General features: G+C 56.9%; 2 protein-coding genes across 16 annotated transcripts in view; one reads left to right on the top strand and one right to left on the bottom strand.

Moving 5' to 3' along the window:
* Nucleotides 1-24,899, top strand: part of MACROD1 (mono-ADP ribosylhydrolase 1) — a 189,578-nt gene that overhangs the window by 67,479 nt on the left and 97,200 nt on the right. The gene's annotated exons all lie outside the window — the stretch shown is intronic.
* FLRT1 (fibronectin leucine rich transmembrane protein 1) overlaps nucleotides 1,404-24,899 on the bottom strand; it is an 82,930-nt gene continuing 59,434 nt past the window's right edge. The window contains exons 2-3 of the mRNA XM_003734292.6: nucleotides 15,294-16,241; nucleotides 1,404-4,379 (exon numbers count right to left, since the gene is read on the bottom strand). Of these exons, the coding sequence (XP_003734340.3) occupies nucleotides 2,307-4,331 (2,025 nt within the window). The 5' untranslated portion in view covers nucleotides 4,332-4,379; nucleotides 15,294-16,241 and the 3' untranslated portion in view covers nucleotides 1,404-2,306. The remainder of the gene's footprint in view (nucleotides 4,380-15,293; nucleotides 16,242-24,899) is intronic.

The following is a 24,899-nucleotide window of genomic DNA, read 5'->3' as shown; positions in this document are numbered from 1 at the left end:
TGCCTTAGCCTCCCAAGTAACTGGGTAACAGGCACCCACCACCGCACCTGGCTAATTTTTGTATTTTTAGTAGAGATGGAGTTCCACCGTGTTGGCCAGGCTTGAACTCCTGACCTCAGAAGATCTGCCCACCTCAGCCTCCCAAAGTGCTGGGATTACAGGCGTGAGCCACGGAACCCAGCCTGGGGCTGACTTTTATACAGACCTCACATTAAAGCCTGTATAAAAGTCAAGAAATTTCTCTCTTGACCTCATTGTATGAGAAAATGATTCAGGCAGGAAAAGGGAAAACGCATCTAGTTGGGAGTAAAAGGTGCCCACCCTGCTTGGCTGTCCCCCGGGGCTGGGGAGTGGCCTGTTTTGTGAGCCAGCCCCCCGGGGTCTCGCTGGGATCCTGTGCCCCTCTTTCCACTTTCCATGAGCGGCTGTTGTATCCACTCCTTTCAGCCGCATCTCCTCCCTGAAGGCGCCTGTCGGGCCTTTTAATGTAACCCCTGCCCGACGCTGCTTCTGCCTTTGCTTTCTCGCGGCAGCAGAGGCTGTTTGAAAACAGCACCGCCAGGCGCTCCCAGCCCTCTCATCCTCCTGCCCTCCAACCAGCATCTCCTCTTTGACGTTGCTTTTCCTCGGTGCAGAACAAGCGACAGGGTGACAGATGGTGACCTGGGCTCCCCGAGTACTGGGACGCAGGCACGTCAGAACCCCAGGCTCTGCTCTTCCCGCTCTCCGATTCACTGTCATTATTTCATCATCGTTTTAATCTCATGGCTCGCCACACTGCACTGTCACTTGATAAATGAATGATAGCGACATTGATTCTAGAGGGAAGAAATAAAATCTTAACTCTTCTGAGGGCCCCGGTCAGGGCCCTTTGTGAGTCTCCTGTTTTTAGAAAGAGATCTGGTCTCTCCCTCTCAAGAAACAGAGTCCCAGGGGCGGGCACAGCTGAGTTTTCTGCATTCAGGTAGGGGTTGCCATCACCCAGGGCTTTTTCGAGAATTTTTGTGTCTTTTTCTGGGCTTTGAGCAGCCATGGAAACCAATAGGTCTAATGAGCTTATAGAAAAAAAAAATCCCTGCACTAATTACCCGTCCTAGGAGGGAACATTCAGCACACGGTAAATGCTTACAGAAAGTAGCTGTTAAGGTGATTGCACCTGATGGGGAGGAAGATGAGGACACTGGAATAAAATAAAGCTTTTCTCTGTATCAGAAAGGAGAGCAGCCCAGCTCTGGCCAAGCTGAACTGAGATGGAACTGGAAATCCCTGCCACGACGCCTCCCTAAGCCACCAGTCTGCAACACACATGCCTCAGCCTTTAGGAACAGTGACAGCCCCCAGAGATCGAGTCTCCTCCCCCCACCTCACTCCCATCCCCAACACATCATCTACTTACTCAATGATTTCTAGGAGAAAGCAACACTTTCGCAATTCTATTGTCTCAGGAAATGGTAAGAACTGGCCCCAGAAGAATGGTAAGGACCGTGCATGTGGCTCTATCTACCCATCTGTACTTAGAGACAGCATGGCAGGGATAGACGGGCAGACAGATGCACCTCCAGGTGGCGGGGAAAGCTACGGGCTTCCGCCGGGGCTTCTACAGAGCATGGTGCATGGAACTGAAGAGGGCTTCAGCCTAGGAAAAAAGTTTTGTTTTTTTTTTTTAATCGACTACATGATTGTTTGAAGAATATGCAGTGAAAGACGCCATGTTTCTGCAGATCTGCAAGGGAAATGGTATGGAATGAGCCGGGGAGAGATTTCAGGACCACATCTCCAGGGCAGAATATCTTTTCTTCCCCCTCTCCTTTGTGAGGAGCCTGAAAACCTTCCATCACGCCACCAGCGAGTGGCCGGCGGGAGAGCTGCGTGGGAGCTTTGAGAGCCGGCTGCTTCTCCCCGGCGGTTCCTTTGTGATGGCCCTGAACAGAGCATGAGGTGTCCACAGATGTGGTACAGGTAGTATCCTTCCAGTTCAGGAAAAAACCCAACCCAGCCCTTCTGCGATACTATTTTTAGTCCTTTCCTCCCCAACTGGCATAACTCGGTATAAATTACATCTTCAACAATGTTGAATTCCCCCTCCTGCCTTCTATTCTTTAAAAAAGAAAAAAAAAAAAAAGGTCACTGTTGTGTTCTACAAAATCGTCAAGCTTTGCTTTCTTGGGGGGGGGAAAGTCACCCATGGAATTTCTCTTCCTTGCTCTCTCAGATTGCAGCAGGCTGGGCAAAGCCACATGGCCACGCCAGGGTAGCTGGGGCTGGGGTGGGGCAGCCTGGGTGGCGGGCGGGCAGGCGGGCGGGGATCACGTGTAGGAGTAGTCTATGTCGGGGATGCCGCCGTCCCGGTAGCCCCGTGTGGTGCCATAGCCAATGGTATGCGTCCCCTTGCAGAGGCTGCTGCCGTTGGAGGGGAAGATGGTGTGGACCACGTACTCCTCTTTGGCGCGGTATGGGTTGATGGGCAGCATCTGCAGCCCGGGGCCGCGGATTTCGAGGATGGAGTTGTCCTTCTTGGTCCCCGACTCCATATAGTCGTCCTTTTTCCTGCTGCCTCGGTTGTAGGCCCTCTCCCGGGTCAGCAGCTCACCAGCCTGGTGCATGTACCAGCAGATGGCCCCCAGGACCAGGAAGAGGAAGACCAGAGCCACGGCCCCGCCGATGATGCCCGCCAGAGGCAGGCCCACCATGGGGCCAGCGTTCTGCTCCTGGTTGAGCGTGGTGGTAGGGCCATAGCTATCGGCCGTCTCTGCCTTGGCACACACGGGCGTCTCATCGGCCACGTAGGCATTGCCGGTCTCCATTGTGACCATGCAGATGACGTAGGTGGACTTGGGCTCCAGGGCCGTGAGCAGGTACTCCGTCTTGTCCCCCTGCACCAAGGTCTCTGTGATGGAGCCCACGGCCGGGCTGTGGCCCAGGCGCAGCCAGCTGAGCCGGAAGGAAGAGGCGGGAAGTGTGGCCTTCCACGTGATGCGGATGGAGTCTGCTGTCAGGGCCTTCACGTGGATGGCCAGGGTCTTGGCCCCATCGCCTGTGGCCATGGGGTAATCAATGTTGGAGTCGGGGAGGCGAAGCCCCGGCCTTTTGGCCTTAAGGGTGAACAGGGAGCCCTGGGGAGTGGTGGCAGAAGCATGGTTGCTGGCCGTGGTCTTGGCGGCTGCATTGGCCACGCTGCCCTGCGACCCCGTCTCGAAGCACTCGTCCATCTCGCTGGTGATGTCCTTGATGGCCATGCCCCGGACCTTCTCGGGGCCCTGGCACATGAGGCCCCGCACGTTGACCACGGCCGCCCGTGCCTTCACCCAGTCCCGCAGCCACATGAGGTTGCAGCCACAGAACCAGGGGTTGTTCCTGAGCAGTAGCTGGGCCAGGTTCCCCAGGTCGTCGAACAGGCCGCGGGGCAGCGTGGTCAGGTTGTTGTTGGACAGGTCCAGCCGCTCCAGCTCACGCATCTTGGCCAGCGTGTTGTGGGGGATGTGGCTGATGGCGTTGTCCTGCAGGTAGAGCTTCTGCAGGTGGGCACTGGGCAGGTTGAGGGGCGGCGCTGCCAGCGAGTTGCGCACCAGCGAGAGCTCCGTGAGGTTCTGCAGGCGGCTGAAGGTGTCGTCGGCGATGCGCTGGTTGGCCAATAGATTCCCGTCCAGCACCAGGCGCCGCAGGCTGTTGAGGCCCTTGAAGGCGTGCAGCGGGATGGTGGAGATGCGGTTGTCGTCCAGCCGCAGCTCCTCCAGCGTGTGCGGCAGCCCCGAGGGGATGCTGCTCAGGTGGTTCCGGCTCAGGAAGAGCAGCTTGAGCCGCTTGCTGTCAGCGAAGGCGTCCTCCTCGATGCTGACGGTGGACACGGAGTTGTCGTCCAGGTGCAGCTTCTCCAGCAGCGGGATTCGGGCCAGCGAGTCCCTGGCAATGGTGCGCACGTTGTTGTCCTGCAGGTGCAGCTCCCGGAGCGAGCGGGGCAGGTTGATGGGGAACTCGTCCAGGTCGTTCTCGTACAGGTAGATGACCTGCACGCTGACCTTGGTCTTGAGGTCCTGGGGGATGCCGGCGTTGTTGATCTGGTTGTTCTGTAGGTAGAGGGTGGTGGCGTCATCAGGGATGTCCGAGGGGATGGAGGTGAGGCCCCGGTCGTTGCAGTAGATGAAGCCGTTGTCACAGCGGCACACTGAGGGGCAGGTGGTGCTGTCAATGACCTCCGTCAGGAAGGCAATGAGCCCATAGCAGAGGAACAGCCAGTCCCGCAGGTCCATGGTGGCCGTGGTCATCACGACGGTGGCCGTGACAGTGGCAGCGGGTGTGGTGGTGGCGGTGGCGGTGGGGTGTGCCACCACCATGGTGGATGGCTAGGAGAGTTGGCCCCACCCAGCCTGGAGCCTGAACACCTGCAGGGAGCACAGGACGGGCAGTGAGAGGGAGGTGGTGACAGTGACCCCAGGAGCTAAGGAATCGCGAATGCCCTCCCACCTGCCAGCCTGCACCAAGGGGTGGTCACAGTCGGGTCCTGCGGGCTGAGGTCAAACTGGAGGAGCGGCCCTTTTCATGCCAGTTTCATATCACAGGTAAATACTCCCACCAAGGTCGGACTCCAGCAACATCTGGCTAACATTAAATCGTATCAGGAGCCAAGAGGCTGCCCATTAATGAGACGCGCCTCAGCCCTCCCGGAATGTGATCTGGAGCCTCGGGGAGGTTAATTCGGGGAGAGCCTCTCTGCAGGTTTCGGTTCTTCTCTCAATACTTCACACAAAGCCAGTCTTTATGGCCAATGCTAAAAGTACCAGTCAATACGGATGGGATGGATTTAGGGCATGTTTTATGGATTCGCGGCCGCTGTTCCCCAGCGCTGCGCGAGGAGCAGGTATTGCTATCTGGCTCGGACCCAGGGTTCAAAAGGAAAGCTTGTTTCTGGAAGGCCTAGGAGCTTAAAAGGGGGGCATCGCCAGAACCTGCGAGAACAAAGCTGCCAGTGCCATCACCGGCGAGCAGTGGAAAGCAGGGAGCTTCATTGTCTGGTGTTAAAACAACATATCCTGTTGTCATTTGTACGTGCTACAGACAGAAGAATGAGGTGTCAACAGAATCGCTTTCTCGTGTATTTACAGAAATCTCTTTTCATCAGAGGTGCCTCCCTAGCCCTTTGTTCCGTGTTATGTGGGAGATTGTCCCACACCTTGCCCCTTTCTCAAATCATAAACTTTCAGTATTCCAGAGGAAAAGAAAAAGAGATCTGTTTTCTTGCATTTAAAGGAAAGAGACAAATAAAGGAGGGAGGAGTTCACGCTCTGAGGGAATTGGCTGCGAGGTGTAACTTCGGTTTTCACAAATGGAAAAATTGCAGCATAGATTTTTCTTATTTTACTGTTCATAGTGGTAAAAAAATCAATTAAAAAGAAATTATCTTTCAGTCTCAGCGAGGAAGGTGTCATCATGCAGCCAGCAAAAGTCTACGGTAGAATTCTGGGTCCACAAAGGCTTTTCAATGGTGGGACATGATGGTCTCTTGGAGGCTGAAGCCCCAGCCTAGGAGGGCAGACCTGGCGTGCCGAGCAGAACCGGCACCTGCTTGCTGAGCCGGCAGGGACCTTACTGTCACCCCCAGGGACTGGATGTCTCTGTTTCTCAACTGGGCCAAACTTTCTCTCTTCTCTGTCTTTCTCTATTCCTGGGCTGCTTTTTCTTTCCATCAAGCAAACTATTCTTCACGCTACAGGACCCAGCTCAAATGTCACCTCCTCTGCCAGGTTTTCCTGAGGCCCCTGATAGAGCTTCCCTCTGCTCTGCCCATCCATCTGTCCACCCACCCACCCACCCACCATCCATTCATCCATCCATCCATCCATCCATCTATCTGTCCACCATCCATCTGTCTATCATGTACCCACCTGTTCATTCATCCATCCATCCATTCATTCAGGCATGCACCTGTCCATCCATCCCTGCATCCACCTGTCTATCCTTCCAGCCATCCACCTACCAACCCATCCATTCATCCATGCATGCACCTGTCCATCTATTCATCCATACATCTATCCATCTGCCTACCATCCATCCATCATGCATCCACCTGTCCATCCACCCACCCACCTAACCATCCATTCATCCATGCATACACCTGTCCATTCATCCATCCATCCATCATGCATCCACCTGTCCATCCATCCATCCATCCATCCATCCATCCATCCATCCACCCACCCACCCACTTAACCATCTATCCACCCATGTATCCATCTATCCATTCATCCATCTACCCATTCATGTATATACCTGTCCATCCATCCATCCATGCATCCACCTGTCCATTCATCATCCATCCATCTGTCCATCCACGCATCTACCCATCCATTCATCCAACCACCCACCTAACCATCCATCCATCCATGCATCCATCTGTCCATTCATCATCCATCCATCTATCCATCTATGCATCTACCCATCTATTCATCCAACCACCCACCTAACCATCCGTCCATCCATGCATCCATCTGTCCATTCATCCATCTACCCATTCATGTATGTACCTGTCCATCCATCCATGCATCCACCTGTCCATTCATCATCCATCCATCTGTCCATCCATGCATCTACCCATCCATTCATCCAACCAACCACCTAACCATCCATCCATCCATGCATCCACCTGTCCATTCATCATCCATCCAGCTATCAGTCCATGCATCTACCCATCCATTCATCCACCCACCCACCTAACCATCCGTTCATCCATGCATCCACCTGTCCATTTATCATCCATCCATCCTCCATGCATCCACCTATCCATCCATCCACCCATCCACCCACCCACCTAACCATCCATCCATCCATCCATCTACCTGTACATTCATCCATCCATCCATTCATGCATGCACCTGCCCATCCATCCACCTGTCCGTCTGTCCATCCATCCATCCATCCACCCACTCACCTACCTACCTAACCATCCATTCATCCATGCATTCACCTATCCATTCATCCATCCATGCATGCACCTGCCCATCCCTCCATCCATCCCTCCCTCCCTCCCTCCCTCCCTCCCTCCATCCCTCCCTCCATCCCTCCATCCATTAATCCATCAGAGCTTTATTGAGCATCTGCTATATTCCAGGCCCTGTTTTAGCCACTTGGGATTCCATTCTGGTGGGATGAATGGTAGCTCACACTATAATAAAGACTTTGCTTAGAGCTTTTCTACTATTTAAGTCATTTAACCCTCCCAGCAAACATGAGGTCAGTGCTCTTAAACCCATTTCACAGATGTGAAAACTGAAGCTCAGAGATATTAACTCAGTCAAGACCCCTTGAGACCAGGTAGGAGGAACCCAGGCCGTCTTGGAGGAGCCCGAATCTCGGCAGTCTCGAGGCTTGCAGCATTCTGTGGGTTGCAGTCACACTGTTTCATGACTGGTGTTTTCATGTCACTGAATGAACTGCATGGGCCTAGTGTGACTTGGCACTAGTGACAGAAGGGACCCTGCCGTGGTGACTGCCTCTGCCACTCACCCTTGAACACTCAAAATGCTCCCTTTGCATTTATGGGGTCTCTGCCCAGTCAGTCGCCACAGTCATCATGGTGGCTGCTGAGGCCCCATGCAGTCCTGTGTGGCACCCCCACTGGCCTTGTCCACTCCATTCCCCTCTCACTGACTGCAGCAGCCGAGCACCCCCCGGTACCCCCAGGGCCCTTGCACGTGCTGTGCCCTCTGCCCGGACAGCTCATCTCCAGAGTCACGCCCAAATTTCCTTCCGGTGAGGCGTTCCCTGGGCACCCCATTGAGAATTATAACCCCCAGAGACTCCTCTCGGTTCCTTGTTTATCTGTAGTATTTACCCCCAACTAACAGGCTGCATGTTTTACCTGTTTTGTTTTTATTGTGTCTCCCCACTGGAAGGTGCTCTGTGAGGGCGGGGATTTGTGCATCTTATTCATGGTGTTTCCTGCGTGGCAGATGATCACTAAATAAAGGAGAAACTGATGGACTCGTTCTGTAGGTGAGGGATGGAGGCACAAAGACCGGTCCGGGGCAGAAGGAGGTGGGGTCTGGATTCCACCCCAGGGTTGTGTGGCTGCAGCATGCCAGCGCCTGACTCCATACTCTGCGGAGGACTGATCCCCCAGCAGCCCGGACACAGTCCTGGGGCCCAGGCTGAGCATTCTCAGACCTTCATGGAGGTACCTACTCTCCCTCAAGCCTCTTGCCTGCTTTGCCCAGGGCCTCCCAGGCTGCCCCAGCCCTGATCTGGCCACCTCACCTATTGTTACATCGGAGACTGGGAAGGATACTTGGCCAGATTGGGAGAGAGGATGGGCTTGAAGGCCAGGACAGTGTGCAGAGCCGGACACATCAGCCGCTAGAGGATCGGGATAAGCCCAGGGGGTGGGGTGACCTCTCCGGCCAGACCTCGCCCACTCCCCTGCACAGGCAAGGGTGCAGAGGTCGCTGCAAAGGCAGTCCTCATTTCTCAGCCCAGCAGCCTGAGACTCAGAGACATGAGGGGCCCAGCCAAGGTCACAGCCAGCCCAGATTTCCCACTGCATGTCTCTCCCTTCTGCACTGAGCCAGGCCCGTGGAGCTGGAGGTCCTGCCTCAAGGCACTTACAAGCAGGCAGGTAGCACAGGGCAGGTGCCAGAGACAGGGAGACTCAGGCCTGCGCACAGGCCACGTGGCCTCAGTCTCCATGGTCGTCTGAGTCTAGGAGCACCTGTGCCAGGTGGGTGGGGGGCAGGATCTGGCTGGAGGACACACCTCCTCCCTGGTCTGTTGGCTACTGAGTCCTGGCCCAAGGGATACAGATAGCCTTTGTACTTGGCTGTTCCGGGGCAGTGCCCTAAGCAGGGGCAAACTTGTTAAGGCCAAAGCCAAGGCCAGCCACCGCACTCTGGCATGGACATCTGTTCCCGCTCAGCTCACAGTCACAGTCCTCAGCCTCTAGAGGCCTCAGCATCATAATAGAGTCTAAATTGCACCTTTCAGAGATGCCTGATGGATAACCAAGAAGCATTGGGAGGCAGGGACCAAGGCCTTTCCGCTCCACTGTCAATGGGCCTCATCCATCTTGGCCAGAGGCTCCCCTACCACCCCCTCCCCAAGGCTGGCCCGAGGCTGAGCCCTCTGGCTCTAGGAAAGAAGGGCGGGACCCGGGGGTGCCTGGCTGCCTTTGTATTCCCTTGTTGTCTGTTTCATACTTCATGCAGCCATCAAATTAAACCTGGTAAATCACCCATCTTTTACGGGATCGCTTGTCGTCCTTGCGTGGATCCCTCAGACTTCAGCGTGCTGTGAGTTATGACCTGCCAGCTACATGACTGACAGCGGATCCTTAGCGGGCCCAGGGATGGGGGAGGGGAACGGTGGGGGATTATTTTTGGCATTGGCTATATCAGTCATTGGCCCCACCTCTAGGACAGAGAGGCCTGGGTTCAAGTCTGGCCTCTGCCACTTTCAGGTTGTGTGATTTCCTTTTTTTTTTTTTGAGACAGGATTTCACTCTGTAACCCAGTCTGGAATGCAGTGGCTCGATCACAGCTCACTACAGCCTCTACCTCCCTAGGTTCAGGTGATCCTCCCACCTCAGCCTCCCAAGGAGCTGGGACCACAGGCATGCACCACCACAGTCGGCTACTTGTATTTTTTGCAGAAGTGGGGTTTTGCTGTGTTGCCCAGGCTGGTCTTGAATTCCTAGGCTCAAGCAATCTGCCCACTTCAACCTCCCAAAGTGCTGAGATTATAGGCATGAGCCACTGCACCCAGCCTCAGGCTTTGTGATTTTGAGCAAGTTGCTTGCCCTCTCTGAGCTTCTGTTTCCTCATCTACAAATGGTCATAAGAGAGGCCCTTACATGGGAACTTACAACCTAGGATTCACTGACGTGATACGTGCAGAGTACCCCCTCCTGAGTGCCATCTGGATGCCCCCAACGCATCCAGTTTAAAAGCTGCCTTAAACCTCTGCCTCTCCAGACACATGACCTAGCTTCTGCAGTAGCTGCCTGTCTCTGTCCCCTGCGCTCCAGTGGCCCGTTCTCCACCCGGCCCCCTGCTCCGGCCCTCCCTTTAGGACAGGCTGACCCCTTATCAGACTCTGTGAAGCTGAGATGTTGCCCCCCACCTCGAACTGTGCAGGCACAGCCCCGTCCCTCCCCCAAGCCATGCTGGCCCTGGTGGACAGGGCCATCCACCGTCCCCTCCCGTGGTGCTGTGCCAGCCCTCCTTGGGAAGCCCTCCGGGCTGGGGGGCAGGGTGAAGGGGTCAGGGAGGTAAGAGGGTTTTAAATGGGTCTTCAACACCAGGTCACCCAGCAGCCAGAAATAGTTCCTTAGCTCCTCCATGCCATACTCACTCCCACCCCTGAGAAGTCCTGAGGCTTCCGTCCCTCCCTTCCCCACCCCCCCCGCAGCCCTCCCCAGAAGCTTCCCTCACAGTACATTAGACCCAGTGCCCCTCGTGGGGAGAGGCTGGCAGCCTCCCGGGTGCCCCGATCTGGGGGAGCAGTAGGGAAGCTGAGTGGGGGTGTCCGCACCCAACTGCAAAGCCTTTACAAGCTAGTGACACCGAGCTTCTTCCCCACCGCTCATGGTGGCTTAGGGCCCAGCATCTGCTGCCCGGCCTTTGCTGGGGACCCTGCCGCTGCCTCCAGGCCCTCATGGAACTTGGTGATGCTATTTTCTGTTCACGGGCATCTCCCAGGAGCTTCCAGAAGCCAGTAAGGAAACAGCCCTCATCGCAGCCTAGCCTTGCTCCCTCATCTCCTCTCTCCTGCCCCATCCCTGGGGTGAGGGCATCTCAGGCAGGGTGGGGAAGGGCCCAGCATCTAAACTCTATCTGTAGGAAGGACAAGCACATGCTCAGGCGGGTGTTCGCTGGTCCTGTCTCCCTGACCCCACTCACCCCTCAGCCTCCTTCCTGCCCACCTGTCCACTGCTGTCCTTAGGAATCTGGCTCCCCAGGTGGCCTGGCACTGTATGTGGCTGCCACGGGTCCTGGGTCCTCTGGCTTTTCCCCCACTTCCCAGCCCCCAGGTGGGGTCTCTTGCAGGTGTCTTTTTCCCTGCCAGTCCCTCCCTTCTGCAGTAATTCACACGTCTCCCCTAAACCTTGCCAGTCCTTCAGGTCCTCACTGAGAGTGCTGTGCAGGACAGACTGTGGGCAGAGCAGTTTCTCAGCCCCAGTGTAGGAAAGGCCAGTGGGACCTCAGCCCCACCCCCTGCTAGAGGGGAAGCCCCGCTAAGCACAGTCGTCTCCAGCTCTGTGATGGGGCTTCAGCAAACCTTCGTTTAAATTAATGAGAGACCCCACCTTCCTGGGGGCTCAGCTGCAAGCAAGACAGAGGGAGGAAGGCCAGGAGGTGGACAAGGCAGGCCACTGCCTGCTGGTGCTCAGGGAGACCCAGGGAGAGCTACCCCCTTCTCCCTAGGAAGCCCCTCTCCTGTGAAGGGAAGTATTGCAGTGACCTCCCTGGCTCAGTCCTGCTGCTCAGCCTACTGTGGGGTGGCTTTGGGTCTCATGTCTTTATCTGCAAAATGCGACCATAAACGATCTAGTTCCCTGGGCTCTTGTGGAGATAAAATAAGGTTCCTTTCAGTGTTTAGCAGCGTGGGGTTCAGAATGAGGGAACCATTACTGTTCCTAGCAATGAGCCCCAGACGTGAACTGCAGGAAGGAAGGGGGCCTTGAGTGTGAGTGGGACTTTTCCAAGCCCTAGTTCAGGCAGATGTCCCAAGGGCTGCAGGTCTACCAGAGGCATCTTTTTAGGGCAGGGGCTAGATGTCACGGCCCTCGAGGACCTTCTGACCCCAGCTCCCAGCAGGGCATGGTGCCAGCTAGCCATACCCATCACCCTGAACAACTTGCTGCTGGATCCCGTCCGCTGGTATCATTTAGCGCTTGTGATGCATGGGGGCTGGGGCGGGGATTCTTTTAAAACCTAAAGTTAATTATTTTTCTAATTTCAGGCTGCATGCATTATGCATCAGCTGTTATCACTGGCGGTAATTGCAGACAGGTATGCAAATCTACTATAAACGCACCTAACCGCACAGGCCGTCTGGGCGGTGCTGGTGCCATGTGGCGGGATGTCCTGAACTTCAGAGAATGTAAATCGCTTTAAAAAACAAGACTTTAGAATCATGTCTTAGGAGGTTAATTATATTGATAACAGTATTCGATATTAAACCATTCAAGGCCAGGAGGGGGTGGGGGATGAAAGTAGTCACATGTGACTTTGTTCCCTTCTCTCTCGGCATTATTTAATAAGATGCTCCCACACCTGATATTTCTGTCTGTCTGTGTCCATTTTTAGTAAAGCTGCCTAAACTGAGACTTAATTCCTTTTGGGAAGGGAAAAAGAAAGCCCAGTGGGCTGGGTGCGGTGGCTCATCCCTGAACCCCAGTACTTTCAGAGGCCGAGGCAGGTGGATCACCTGAGGTCAGGAGTTTGAGACCAGCCCGGTCAACATGGCAAAACCTCGTCTCTACTGAAAATACAAAAATTAGCCAGGCGTGGTGGTGCATGCCTATAATCCCAGCTACTTGGGAGGCTGAGGCAGGAGAATCACTTGAACACGGGAGGCAGAGGTTGCTGTGAGCCCAGATTGTGCCACTGCACTCCAGCCTGGGTGACCGAGTGAGACCCTATCTCAAAAGAAAAGAAAAGAAAGCCCAATGGAGTTTCAGAGGGAAGGAAAGGGGCTAAAGGTCTTTATTTTGGGGGGCAGGGAAAAGGAAGAGAGGCAGCAGCAGCAGCAGCAGCGCTGGAGACGGTCCCCAAGAACAGGGCTGTGGGCCTGCGTTGCTGCACTCCTCGGTCTCCGTTAGGATCCTGGGCCACAGCGGTGTGACCAGGAAAGGCTGATGATGGGCGACGCCCACTGGTCCTAGATCAAGGCTCGGCAGTGGGCTCAGAGGGTGGGGCCTCTCATGGGCTGAGAAAAACCCTGACAAGCGGGGAGGCAGGCCCTGCTCCCAGTGGGACACCCCCATTTATTTATCATCAGTTTACGGATTGCCTCCTCCCCCTAGAACGTAAACTCCGACGGTTGGGACGTGGCCTGTCTTGTACCTGGCACGGAGCCTGGCACAGAAGGTGCTCCATAAACATCTGATTCGTCAAGGAACAGGGCCACCAAAAGGGAGGCCCCGAACCTAGACCCAGGGCTGGGCAGTGGGGAGAAGAGGGAGCCTGGCCTTCCTATAGCCTACCCCAGGACGTCATGGTGACCCAGGGTGCCCTCAGCAGCACAGCAGCCCAAAGAGGCAAAGGGAAGTGTCTGGCCTGTGCAGCAGATAGCAGAGGGTGGCTGCAAATCCAGGACCAGACTGGACGTGGGGTGCTCCTCCCATCCCAGGTCTCCTCCTACCCCTCTTAGCTGTCCATCGGGGCTTCTCTGGCCCCAAAGGGAGACTCCTGGCCATCCCTGTTCAACCCCGCTGATACGGATGCTGGCCTGGCACCGCCCAACTGCGTGTCTGTCTCCAAGTATCAGAGGTGGGCCTCCTTTTCCTACAGATGGCCTTTTCCCCTCCACCCCACCCCACAGATACACATACAGATGGAACCACCCCTCAGGACCCTGGAATCGTGAGATAAAGGATGCCAGCGATTGTCTGCTTTATGCAGAGGAGGAAAACCTAAGGCCCCGAACGGATGGGACAGGCTCAGGATGGAGAGCAAGCCTCCAGCAGCTTTGGGCAGCCTCCCACCCACCTCGTACGGCCTTGGTGCCCAACTCTAACCCTTTCCCAGGGCTTTGGCACAGGGAGGATGCTGGGATACAGTGTTCCAACTCCGGCGGAGTTTCATGGGGACTGATTTTCCCCACCTCGTGGGTCCGTGGTCTCTCACGCCTGTGGGGTCATGCCTGTTAGCGTTAGCAGTAGCTAGCAGGGCTTCGTGCCCGCTGAGTGCTGGGCCCGCTACAGAATGCTCTCTCCACCTGGCCATGGCCCTGTGCACAGGGGAGGCTGCATCCCCGATGCACAAAGGGGTGGCACACAGGAAAGGGCAGACCTGTTCGAGGTCGCAGCTCACAACCATTGGGCCAGGCCCCAGTCTAGGCCTGCCTGCCCAGAGCTGTGTGTTCCTGCTTCCTTTTGCACAGGACCACTGGGCAGGTCTTCCATAAACCCGAGGGGTAGCAGGCCTGGGGGACAGCAGCTGTTCCCCTCCAGCTTGGCTTCAGACTAGAAATGACCCTCAGACTCTCCTAGGGACTGGATGGGGCAGTAAGCGTCCAGGGCTGGGTTCAGGGAGAGGAGCAGAGAGGAGCGGAAGGGCTGTAGGGCAGGGGTCCAGCCCAGGCTCCAGCGCACTCACCGCCCCACTGCTGGGCTGGCGCGCTTTTATAATAAATAACAGCAAATAGCCCATCCGCAGGGCATCATTCACACCAGTGGCTAATAACATGGCTATTAATGCCCCCGCAGGCGGCGTGCAAGCCCAGCCGCCCTGACAAATGTCCCGGACCCTGGCGCAATCATAAATCAACCCCTCTCCTAAGAGAGAGCATGGGGAAGTGTCGTTTTCCATCTTGGTAATGAATTGGGGCTTCCCTGTCCTGCCCAAGGCACTGCGGCTTCAGGTTGCCTGGGATTTGTGTTTCCGGAGGCGCAGCCTCACCCCCTGCTCTCCCTGCCTCGGTGGTGTGAGGGAGCCCTTCCCGGTGGCTGTGTGACCCTTGGGGCACTCGCTGCCCTTCTCTGGGCCTCAGCTTGTTCCTCTAACCAACAAAGAGGCTGAACTGGAAGCAGGTGCAGATGATGCCCCAGGGCCAACGGGAGCAGGACCTGGGACGATAGCTTTGGATCAGCCCCATCCCTGGTCCCTGGCCAGGGCAGGTGCAGGCCCTGATGGAAACCTATGGGCTCCCTCCCGTTCATGGGCAGCAGATGCCAGGGCAGGTAGCCTAGGTTACCAGAGCTCCTGCCCACCCCTCACCAGGCCTCACTGCTACCACCTTCAGGAAGGAGGCTCAAAATGAGATTCACCCACCCTGCTGCAGGGCCATGGACTCCAGAGGAGGCCAGCCCCTTACACCCCAGGTCCAGCCGTGGGTAGAGCCCAGCAAGCAGCACGGGAACCACCAGGTGGCCAGTGATCCACGCTGGCAAGCAGAAGCCACCAGCTGCGTGGACTGTGTGAGTGGGTGGGGGGATGGAGCTGCAGACCCATGGAGCTCCGGCTGGGACCCGCTGGTTTTGTGCGCTATGCCCTTGTTGGGTGCGAGGAACCCTGGGCCACCCTGGAGCCCTTCTGAATCTGCGTCCCGAATCCACGTCCCTCTTCCCTTGGCCGGGGCCTTACCTCCTTCGCCGATGCAGCCCAGGAGCCCTCTGAGTCCAACTGGGGTGGCTGGTCCGGAGGTCCCCACCAAAGTCTTGGAGCCCTGACGGCTCTCACATTCCCAGCCCCGTGGTCCTAGCAGGCTTCGCACCACTAGGGGCGCAGACCTCAGACCTGGGGCGCCCTGGGGAACAGAGAGGGGATCCGGTGCCTCGGTCTCCTGGGTGCCTCGGTCTCCTGGCGTTCAGATGAGGCTGCGGGCCCCAATCAGCAGCATCCTTGGCACCCTAGAGGCCTCGGGCACAGCTGGCTTCTCCCTGCGGAGTGAGGGTCCTGCGCACAGGAGGTACAGGGACACCCCTCTCGGCCCCAGGACTCCCAACGGTGGCCTGAGGGGTATCGGGCCCCTGCTCCTCGGGCATGCCCTGAGGCCTGGTGCCCAGCCCCGGGGAGGGTGGCCTCTGCTGCTCGCTACTTCCACGGCCCGTTTCAACTCCTGCCCTTTGTCTGCAGGCTGCCACCTCTTCTGAAAGGCCTCTGCGTGGCTCTTACCCCCTTTTTGTTTACCAGGGCTTTTTTTTTTTTAATCCCTTTAAGTCACTTGGCAGAATGGGCTCGGTGCAGAGACCGTTCTTGCGTGACACAGCTTAGAGGGAGCCGCTCTCCAACGGCTCCGTATTCCTGCCACTCAGGCTGTGTCTCCAGCGGGAAGGGGGGGTCCATGACCCCGCTGAGGAGTTCAGATGTTCACGGCGGGGCTGCAGCTGCTGACACGTGTGGCTCAGCTGTCAGCCCCCACATGCCCTTCTCTGGGAAGATGCTTGGGGGGCGAGGGCCTCGGTCCTGCTTGGCTGCTCCTGTTTGCAGAGGTTTCCTCGCTGGGAAGGGGGGAGGATGGGTTATTCCCGCTTCATCCCTTGGTCTTGGCTGTCCAAGAAGGAATCATCCTCTCATCGCCTGCTTCCTCACCTGCCAAAAACAATACCAGTGATTAAGCCCAGGGGCGTGAGGGGCAGCACTGGGAAGTGCTGAGGCCTCTCATGAGGCCACATCCATGAGGGCCACTGGGCCACAGCCCCCTTGGCTTTGGATCCTGTTTTTGTTTTTTGTTTTTTTGAGACAGAGTGTTGCTCTGTCACCCAGGCTGGAGTGCAGTGGCATGATCTCGGCTCACTGGAACCTCCACCTCCCGGGTTCAAGCGATTCCCCTGCCTCAGCCTCCCAAGTATCTGGGACTACAGGCGTGTGCCACCATGCCTGGCTAATTTTATTGTATTTTAGTAGAGAAGCAGTTTCACCAAGTTGGCCAGGATTGTCTCAATCTCTTGACCTTGTGATCCAACCGCCTCGGCCTCCCAAAGTGCTAGGATTACAGGCGTGTGCCACCTTCCCCCCCCACCGCCACCCATATCTTTAGTAGAGACGGGGTTTCACCCTGCTGGCCAGCCTGGTCTCTAACTCCTGACCTTGTGATCTGCCTGCTTTGGCCTCCCAAAGTGCTGGGATTACAGGTGTGAGCCACTGCGCCTGGCCTGGATCCTGTTTGTTTTTTTTAATGCCACTCACCCATGAGCCAGGGAAGGGGCTGGGGTTATTCTCCCCTTCTCCTGCCTCTTTCCCAATCCAGACAATAAACCGTGGATCATGCCAAGCGCTGAGCCTTGCATCTACCTGGCTTTCCCTCCCTGGGGGTGCAAGGACTGGGAAGAGCAAAATGAAGTCTTTTGAACTCCGGGCCGTGCAGGGCCGCCTGCCCAGCCCAGGCCAGTCCAGAGCTGGCTCCAGTTCCCGCAGCACCTGTTCTTCTTGCTAAATGTCATTCAAAAGCTCCGACTGGGGCACCAAGGCCTGGGCATCCAGAACAAGCACTGCCTTTCCCCACCGTGGGAAGCAGGACCATCGGGAACTGGGGAAGTTGGGTCTTCGTGTTCCTGGCCTCTGTCTGGCACCACCCCCTTCCTAGGCAGGGGGTCAGTCCTCCACACCAGCAGCCACCCTCCCCTTCCGCACAGACAGTGGGGGGTGGGGTGGGGGGGTTGGGGGGGTGGGGGTGGGGGGCGGGGAGGCAGGGCAGGCTGTTCCAGAATCCAAAACAAAACCCCAGCCTCCGCAGCACCTCTCATTAGCAAGGCCTGTGGAAGGGCCGAGGTGCCCTGGTGTCTGTATCCCCCTGTAGGAGCCCCTCTTTGGAAAAGGGCTTTTATTACACATCTGAGAGTGTTCGCTCTGGTTTGAAATCAGATCCAGATGGGCTCAGCTGCATCTGGGCACTTTTCTTTGTAGGGCCTAAGGTGGTTGATGTGAGCAATGCTTGTTGTTGGAGGCCCTTAAAAATAACAGGGATATTAGGGTTCACGTTTTAATAAGCCAGCACCCAAATAGGGGGTGGCTGCCCACAGGGCTCACAGCCTGGCAGGGAAGGCATTCGAGAAGGGTGTGTGCCGGCCAGGTGGTATTCGGGCTGAGTCTGATAGGGTGGACAGGGTGGGGGGAGTTTCTTGGGACAAGCTGCCCTAGGAGGAAGGAGGTTTCAGAGCCAGCAAACCCTGGAGGACGTCAGTCAGTTCTGAATGGCCAGGGCCTGGTCCACACTCCAGGTGGGGCACAGGCCCTGGAAGGGGTGCAGTGGGGCTCACGAAGGAGGGAAGATGAGGACAGAATCCCCTCTTGCCAGGGGTTGAGGGGGGAAGGCAGCCGGCTCCAGCACAAGCCCTTATTGCTATTGCCACCCACGTGATTTCATCCAATTATAAATTGTAATTTCTCCATGAAAGCGAGAGATGGAAGAAGTCCAATGAGGTCATCTGCCTCCCTGGCAGGGGCGCAGAAATTGTTTTACACCGATGGGGGTGGGGCAAGGGCGGCCGGCCTAGGCATTTTGAGAGGATGGCTGCCGTGTCCTGGGAGCCCAGAGGCTCCAGGCAGCCATGGCTGCTGCCTCCTGATGAACTAAGCTCTGCTTCTGAAATGAAGAACCCAGGAAGGAGGCTCATTCATCCCACCAGCGTGTCCGCCTCAGGCCCTTCCCGTAGCTGCTCAGCTGTATCCTAAGAGCTTCCCATAGCCCTCGGGATAGAGGCAGTGCTCCTGCTAGCCCACCAGCTGTGTCTCCCACTACTGCCCACTAGTCCCCCGCCTGGCCTGAAGAATCTGTGCAGCCGGCACCCCTCTCTTCCTGCAGCGGCTGCCCTCCTCTTCGGCCGGTGTGGTCCTGTGAACCATGACGGTAACAATGCAGCATGAACAGAATTGTCTCCCTGGCTTCAGGGGAGGACCTGAGGCTGGATCCCGCAGCACCTGGCTCAGTGCCTTGCACACAGTTGGTGCTTAATAAATGCACCCAGCGAACTCCCCATCTGCTTCCTCATTTAGAAAACCAGGGCACTGAGCGAGGCTCTTGGTGCCCGTCCAGCTCTGTGTGTCCTCAGTCCGCCTTCCCTGCTGAAGCCCCCACCCCCACCTTTCCTGGGGCCTGCAGAGCCTCCTGGAACCCCAGTGCTGGAATACTGGGTCCCTCCGCGTCTCTGCCCTGGATGAGTGGGGCCTCTCAGAGTTCGGGGGTGTGTACTGGTTTTCCAAGTGAGTCTGGCTGGCGGTGGTTGGGAGGTGTGAGCTCTCCAGCAGCGCTGTGGCTCTTCCCGTGTGTGGGTGCCTAATGATGATCATTAGCAGCCACCTGCATTCACTGAAGCAAGGGAGGCCCAAGAATAAATATGTAAATGCGCACGCCTGGCAGGCACCTCCAGCCAGAGCCACAGCGCCCCCAGTGGCCACCCTCCCGGCTCGAGTGAGCGGAGACCACACGGTGGGAAGCTAGTGGTTACACTCATCGCCTCAGCCTCCCCTGTTCCCACAGGATCCAGGTCTGGTCTCTGTTCTCAAAACCCAGAAACCATGTTTTGAGTCATAGTAAAAGCTTCCATTATGAGTAGAAGTGCTTTGAGCTGCGTACACAAGTCTACTTCTGTTGTAATCAATAGCATCACAACCGTATTAAAAGAAAATTGAGAGGAGGGAAAGAAGGCCACGCACCCACCTCACTTTTCTGCACCACGCTCTGCGTTTTGGCCGGATCTGCCTGTCCAGATATTGCCAGGGACAGTGCACCGTGTCCTTCCCCAGTAATTTCTGCCTTGCCGTCTTCCCTGAGCTTGGGGAGACAGCCCAGCTAGCAGGTCAGGGAGGATCACCTCCATTGCGTGGACTGAGAAGAGGGAGCAGGACTTGTCCAGGGCTGTACAACCTGCAGCACAGTCAGGGCCTCAGACTCCAGGCCAGCTTCCTTCTCGCTGTTCTACTCCAAGACAACAGAGGAGAAACGGACCACCAACCAAACCCTGCACTGAGGGGCCCTGGGCTTCTCCTGAGGCTCTCTTACGCACCCCTCCATTCACCTATCCCTCCGTCCTTCCATCTCTCCCTTCATCTCACCATTTCTCTATTCATCCCTCCCTCCATTAATCGATCCATTCATCTCTCCATCCATTCATCCTTCTCATTTCTCCATCCATCCATCTCCCTGTCCATCAACCCATCCACTCATCTCTCCATCCATCCTTCCATCTCTCCATTCATCCTTCCATCCCTCCATCAGTCTGTCCATTCATCCTACCATATCTTCGTCTACCCATCCTTCCATCTGTCTACTCATCCTTCCATCCCTCCATCTCTCCATCAATCCATTTGTTCACCTTCATCCATCCATCCATCTATTCATATCTGCATCTTTTCACCCATCTATTTCTCTGTCTCTCCATCTATCCATTCATCCTTCTCTCCATCCATCCCTCTCTCCCCACCTATCCATTTCTCCATCTTTCCATCTACCCATCTTCCCATCCAGCAAACACATTCTGAGTCTAATCATGCTCTAGGCATTGTGCAAGACACTGGGGATCCAAAGAGATGCCCCCATCCTCAGGAGCTCACAGTCTAGTGGGGAGGGCACTGGTTTTCAGAGGGCTGCAGTGTGAGAAGCATACAAGGCCGTATGGGAGCCAAGAGCCCCGCCTTGCCCAGCCTTCGGAAGCAGAGTGGATCGGGGAGCTTCTTGGGGAAGATGATGCTGTGCTGTGGTTCTGGGGTGTTCCTATGACATGACAATCACACATGAGCTCAGTGGCCATCCAGAGTGGGGCAGGTGTGACTGGGTTTCCCCTTGACCACCTGCCCATCTTCTAGAGCCACCGCCCAGCCTCGGCCCTCAGGCCTTCCTCCCGAAGTAGAAATGGTCCTCGGGTCCTCAGCTTTCAGTGCATGGCTGCCTTAAAGATCGGTGCTCTCTGATATTAATTCCTATATTAGCAATTAGCCCTCCTGTTTTATTTCAACCTTTGGCTCTTAGGGATGGATTTTTATGTAGGTGTCATTAATCAGATGGCTGGTACGAGCTGCTAGAAACCCAGGTGGGCTTTATGGCTGGTGACTTAGCGAAGTGATGTTTTAAATGAACAACATGCCTGCCCCCCTCCCCGGGCAGAGCTGCCCTGTGGCAGAGAGGGCAGAGTTTAGATCCTTGTAAGCAGGTCAGAGCTGGCGAGAGCTAGGAGACCCAGGATCTTCTTTCTTTTTGGACTTCCAGGCTGAGGTCAGCATCTGTATCTGACCTTTATAGATGAAAAGGCTCTTTGTGACTCAAACTGGAGTTTGTTCCGTGGCTGCTGACTCCCCCTGCCAGGATGGCCGTTCACAGAGCCTGTTCCTTTCTTTCCCATTGCAGAGAGAGAGGTCTGGGGGCTGCTTATTCCTTCTCTCCTGAGGGTACTGGAGACAGAAGGCTGGGGGCAGGGAGAGCATTGCAGTCTGGGGGCTAGGACCGCTCCTGGAATGGGCTCAGCCCATAGGGAGTGGGACAGGAAAAGCATTTTGGGCTGAGGGAACAGCGTGTATAAAGGCTCAAGGTGGGAGGGCTTGGCACAGTGAGAGGCCCTGTCCCAGAGCTCTGAGTGCTTGAAGGGCGGTGATCCGAGCTGAAGCAGGTCTCAGAACCTGGCTTTGGGGGTGCTGTGAATCCTGTGCTGAGGGGCCTGCGGGGCATACAAGGGCAGCGGGGAGGCTGTGAGGGTGCCCAGGCACGGAGGAGTGTGACCAGACTTGCAGTTTAGAAAGAGCGTGCTTGCTGCATGGAGGCCTGGAAGGTGCTGGGTGCACTGGAGGGGACCAGAGAAAAGCTGGGGCCGCGTCCTCAGGAACAGGGGTGGGGTCTGGGCTGGGGCCGCATCCTCAGGAACGGGGGTGGGGTCTGGGCTGGGGCCCTCGCGCAGTGAAGGGTTGAAGGGAAGGGGCCAACTTGGGAGGCCCCGGGCTTTACTCCCTGAAGACAGGCCTGGGTGCTAGTGGGCTCCTGCTTCCTCCTCCTCCTCCGTGGAGGGCAGCACTCCCGGGGGAGCCGTGGCAGCCAGCTCCAAGCCGGGCCCTGATCTGCAGCCCCGGGCCGAGCAGGAACAGGAAGGCCTCTGGAGGCCGTGCCTCGGGGTTCCAGCTCCTCCCTTCTGCCCTGTGCAATGGGCCCACCTCATCTCCTGCCCACTCGCTCCAGCCCAGGCTGGGCACTGCTGCATGGCACTGGAGTAGCAGGGCGAGAAGAGGGGGAGGCGAGAGCCTGCCTGCGCGGCGCGAACCCTCCCAGCCTCCGCTCTGCTAATTAAACCATCTCCTGACAAAACCCAGACTTTCAGGGTATTTACGAGAGCGTGCGAGCCAGGCCGTGGGTGGCTTCAGGAGCTTGTGCCGCCCGACCAGCAGGCCTGGGCCTTTGCCAGTGCCCACCCTGAAGATGACCATCAGAGACACTCAGCAGGCAGCACCGGGACAGAGCTCCTGCCACGGGCCGTCTCCCCTTCTTTCTTCCCTTCCTTCCTTCCCTTCACATGTGGGCAGCTCTGACCAGAGGTGGCCTGGGAGTTCATCGTACCCTGGTGCTGAGTTGGCAGAGAAGCCAGCAGGCCAAATTGAGCACAGACCATGGCCATCTGCCCCTTAGGACCCTCCCTGCACAGTCTGGAGGATCGGGAGGCCCAGTTCTGCCAGGCTCAGGGTACCGCAGAGGAGGAGGGTTCTCGAGCTGAGGGTGCAGCCCTCACAGTGCAGCTGAGCAACAGGGGACCTAGAAACGGCTGCTGGTGGGCACTGCCATCCCGGGCAGCAGGGAGACAGGAGTGGGCAGGCGCCTGAAGAGTCCTCATCTGCCTGGAGTGCTCTTGTGCCTTTGAAATCTCCTCCCAGCAAGGGCAGGCAGGAGCTCCCAGGCCGGGTGCTGAGAGGGTGGGTGAGGGGAGACCAGCAAGAGCTGCTCGCACCCAGCTCACTGAGGGACACCTGAGGCTCTCAGCCTCTGCGGGGAGTCTCTCAAGGGGGCACGGCTGGCAGTGTGTTTGGAGGGCATGGGGCCATGGCAGCCCCCCAGAGGCCTGCCCTCTTGCCCTCAGGGAGGGGCACTAAGGCCAGAGCTCGCCCCTTCATAGACTGACTCTAGATACAAAAGGGAACAGGGACCGGCGCAGTGGCTCACGCCTGTAATCCCAGCACTTTGGGAGGCCGAGGCAGGTGGATCACTTGAGGTTGGGAGTTTGAGACCAGCCTGGCCAACATGGCAAAATCCCACCTCTAATAAAAATATAAAAATTAGCTGGGAGTGGTAGCAGGCATCTGTAATCCCAGCTACTCAGGGGGCTGAGGCAGGAGAATCACTTCAACCTGGGGAGGCGGAGGTTACAGTGAGCCGAGATAGTGCCATCACACTTCATCCTGGGCAGCACAGCAAGACTCCGTTTCAAAAAAGTGGGGGAGACAGAAATGACCGCCTGCCTGCCAGCCCCTCCGAGCCGACCTTACTGTCATGCGTCACCCGTGCCCATGAGGGCCTATGTCCAGCCTAGAGGAAGCTCAGGGGGTGATGAGCCGGTGCCACCAGCCGAGGCCGGAATCTCTTCTTTCAGGAAATTGGCCTGCTTTTGTCAGCAGAACAGTGGCTACCCGGCCCCCTGCCTGCCCACCACAGTCCTCTTGGCCATCCTGCAGCCGAGGCAGGTGGTGGAGCCTGCAGGCAGCCCTGGTCCCCGCCTGGCCTCCAGGGTCTGGGTGCTGTCACAGCGTCTCCTGGCACCCTGGCTGTGAAATGGCTCAGGCTGTCCCCACGCTGGAGCTCTCGAGTGGCCGTTTGAAGCCGCGCTCTGCTGGCTGCAGCATCGTGTGTCCTGCAGGCTCTCGGCCCCAGGAGGTGGGAGAACCACAGCTGGAGAGTCCCCAGGGAGAAGGCTGAGGAGCTGTCAGGAAACCCAGGCTCTGCCCCAGGGCCGTCAGCTCCCTCCCTTGGCTGCGCCTTTCCCCGGCCCTCTCCTCAGCCTCGCATTCCTCCATTCAGGCCTCAAACCCTGATGTGGAGCCCCTCCTGGCCTATCCCAGGAGCCCCCTGCCCACCTCCTTCAAGGGCTCTGTGCTAGTGCTGGGAGTCCAGCGTGTACCCCAGGAACTGGCAGCACCTCCCTCGCCTGCTGCCTCCAGGAACCCAGCCCTCCTCCTCAGACCTCTGCTGTGAGCTGGGGATTCCAGGCCACGCATCTGCCGTCATCCGAGTTACTCAGGTGCAGCGGAGGGAAGCTGCCTTTCCTTCCAGAAGCATCCACCAGCAGCCTCAGTTCCCTACTTCCCTCCCACCAGCTCTGCCAGCCTCCAGCCCCCAGGGACAGGTGCCCTCTCAACTCCCAGCTCCCTGGTTCTCTGGTTTCCCTGCACCAGCAAGAGCCTGTGCCAACAGACTTTTGCTTCTGTGTTGGAAATCTCCCACCCTTCCCCTCCTTCCCGTAAACATGCTCTCTGGCCGAGAGCAGGGCTGCGCGCCGGCCCAGGCGGCCCAACTGTGAATATTTACAACGAGTGGCTCAGGAAGCTATTAGCTTCCTTTTCTTGTTGTTAATTGAAAGAGGAGAAAATGGTTGTAACACTTCAAAAGAGCTTAAAGCTCAGCCTGAGAGACTAGCTGAACTGGGAGGAAGGGGAAAAAGAGAGAAACTGTTTTAAATAAATAAAGCCAGCAGGCCAGCCCACACCTCGCACGAGGGCGGGATGTCGTTCCTTCCCCAGCTTTGCAGACGCCTGACTCTCCGTTGAGGCTTCCTTAGTGCTCATTGTATATTTTCCTTTTCATTTGGGAGCCTGCCTTAAGGAGAGAAGGAGAAGAGAAAGGATTCACATCGCACTTTTGTTAATAATGAGGCTCTTTGAAGCCACAGCTAATGAGGCCCCTGGTACCTTCGCTCCTGAAGCACATGGGGCCAGGCAACCTGTGGCTGCCTCCCCTCCTGGGATGCAGGCCCAGCTGGGGCATTTGGCAAAACACACTCCTGGGCCCCCTAACCTGGATGTGACCTCTGGGAAGAGCTGTGGCCTCAGTTCCCCTGTGAACCCTGGCCACAGCCAAGGATGACATCACCGTTGGGGGGGTGACTTTCTGAATCCTGGTGGATAGGGGGCCAGCATTGAGAGGCCTCTGGCCTCTGTGGTCAGCCTCCCTGAGCCACTGTTTCCAAAGACAAATGATCTCTCCCACTGCAGCCGTACATTCGGCTTCCAGAGTCTGCCCCATGACATATGTGACCAAATGGCTATGCCAGTCACCCTGCGGTTAGA

This window comes from Callithrix jacchus, chromosome 10 (assembly GCF_049354715.1).
Source record: "Callithrix jacchus isolate 240 chromosome 10, calJac240_pri, whole genome shotgun sequence".
In the NCBI taxonomy this organism is placed as follows: domain Eukaryota; kingdom Metazoa; phylum Chordata; class Mammalia; order Primates; family Cebidae; genus Callithrix; species Callithrix jacchus.
Note: the sequence above shows the minus strand (reverse complement) of the source record. Positions and strands in the feature narration are given on the sequence as shown.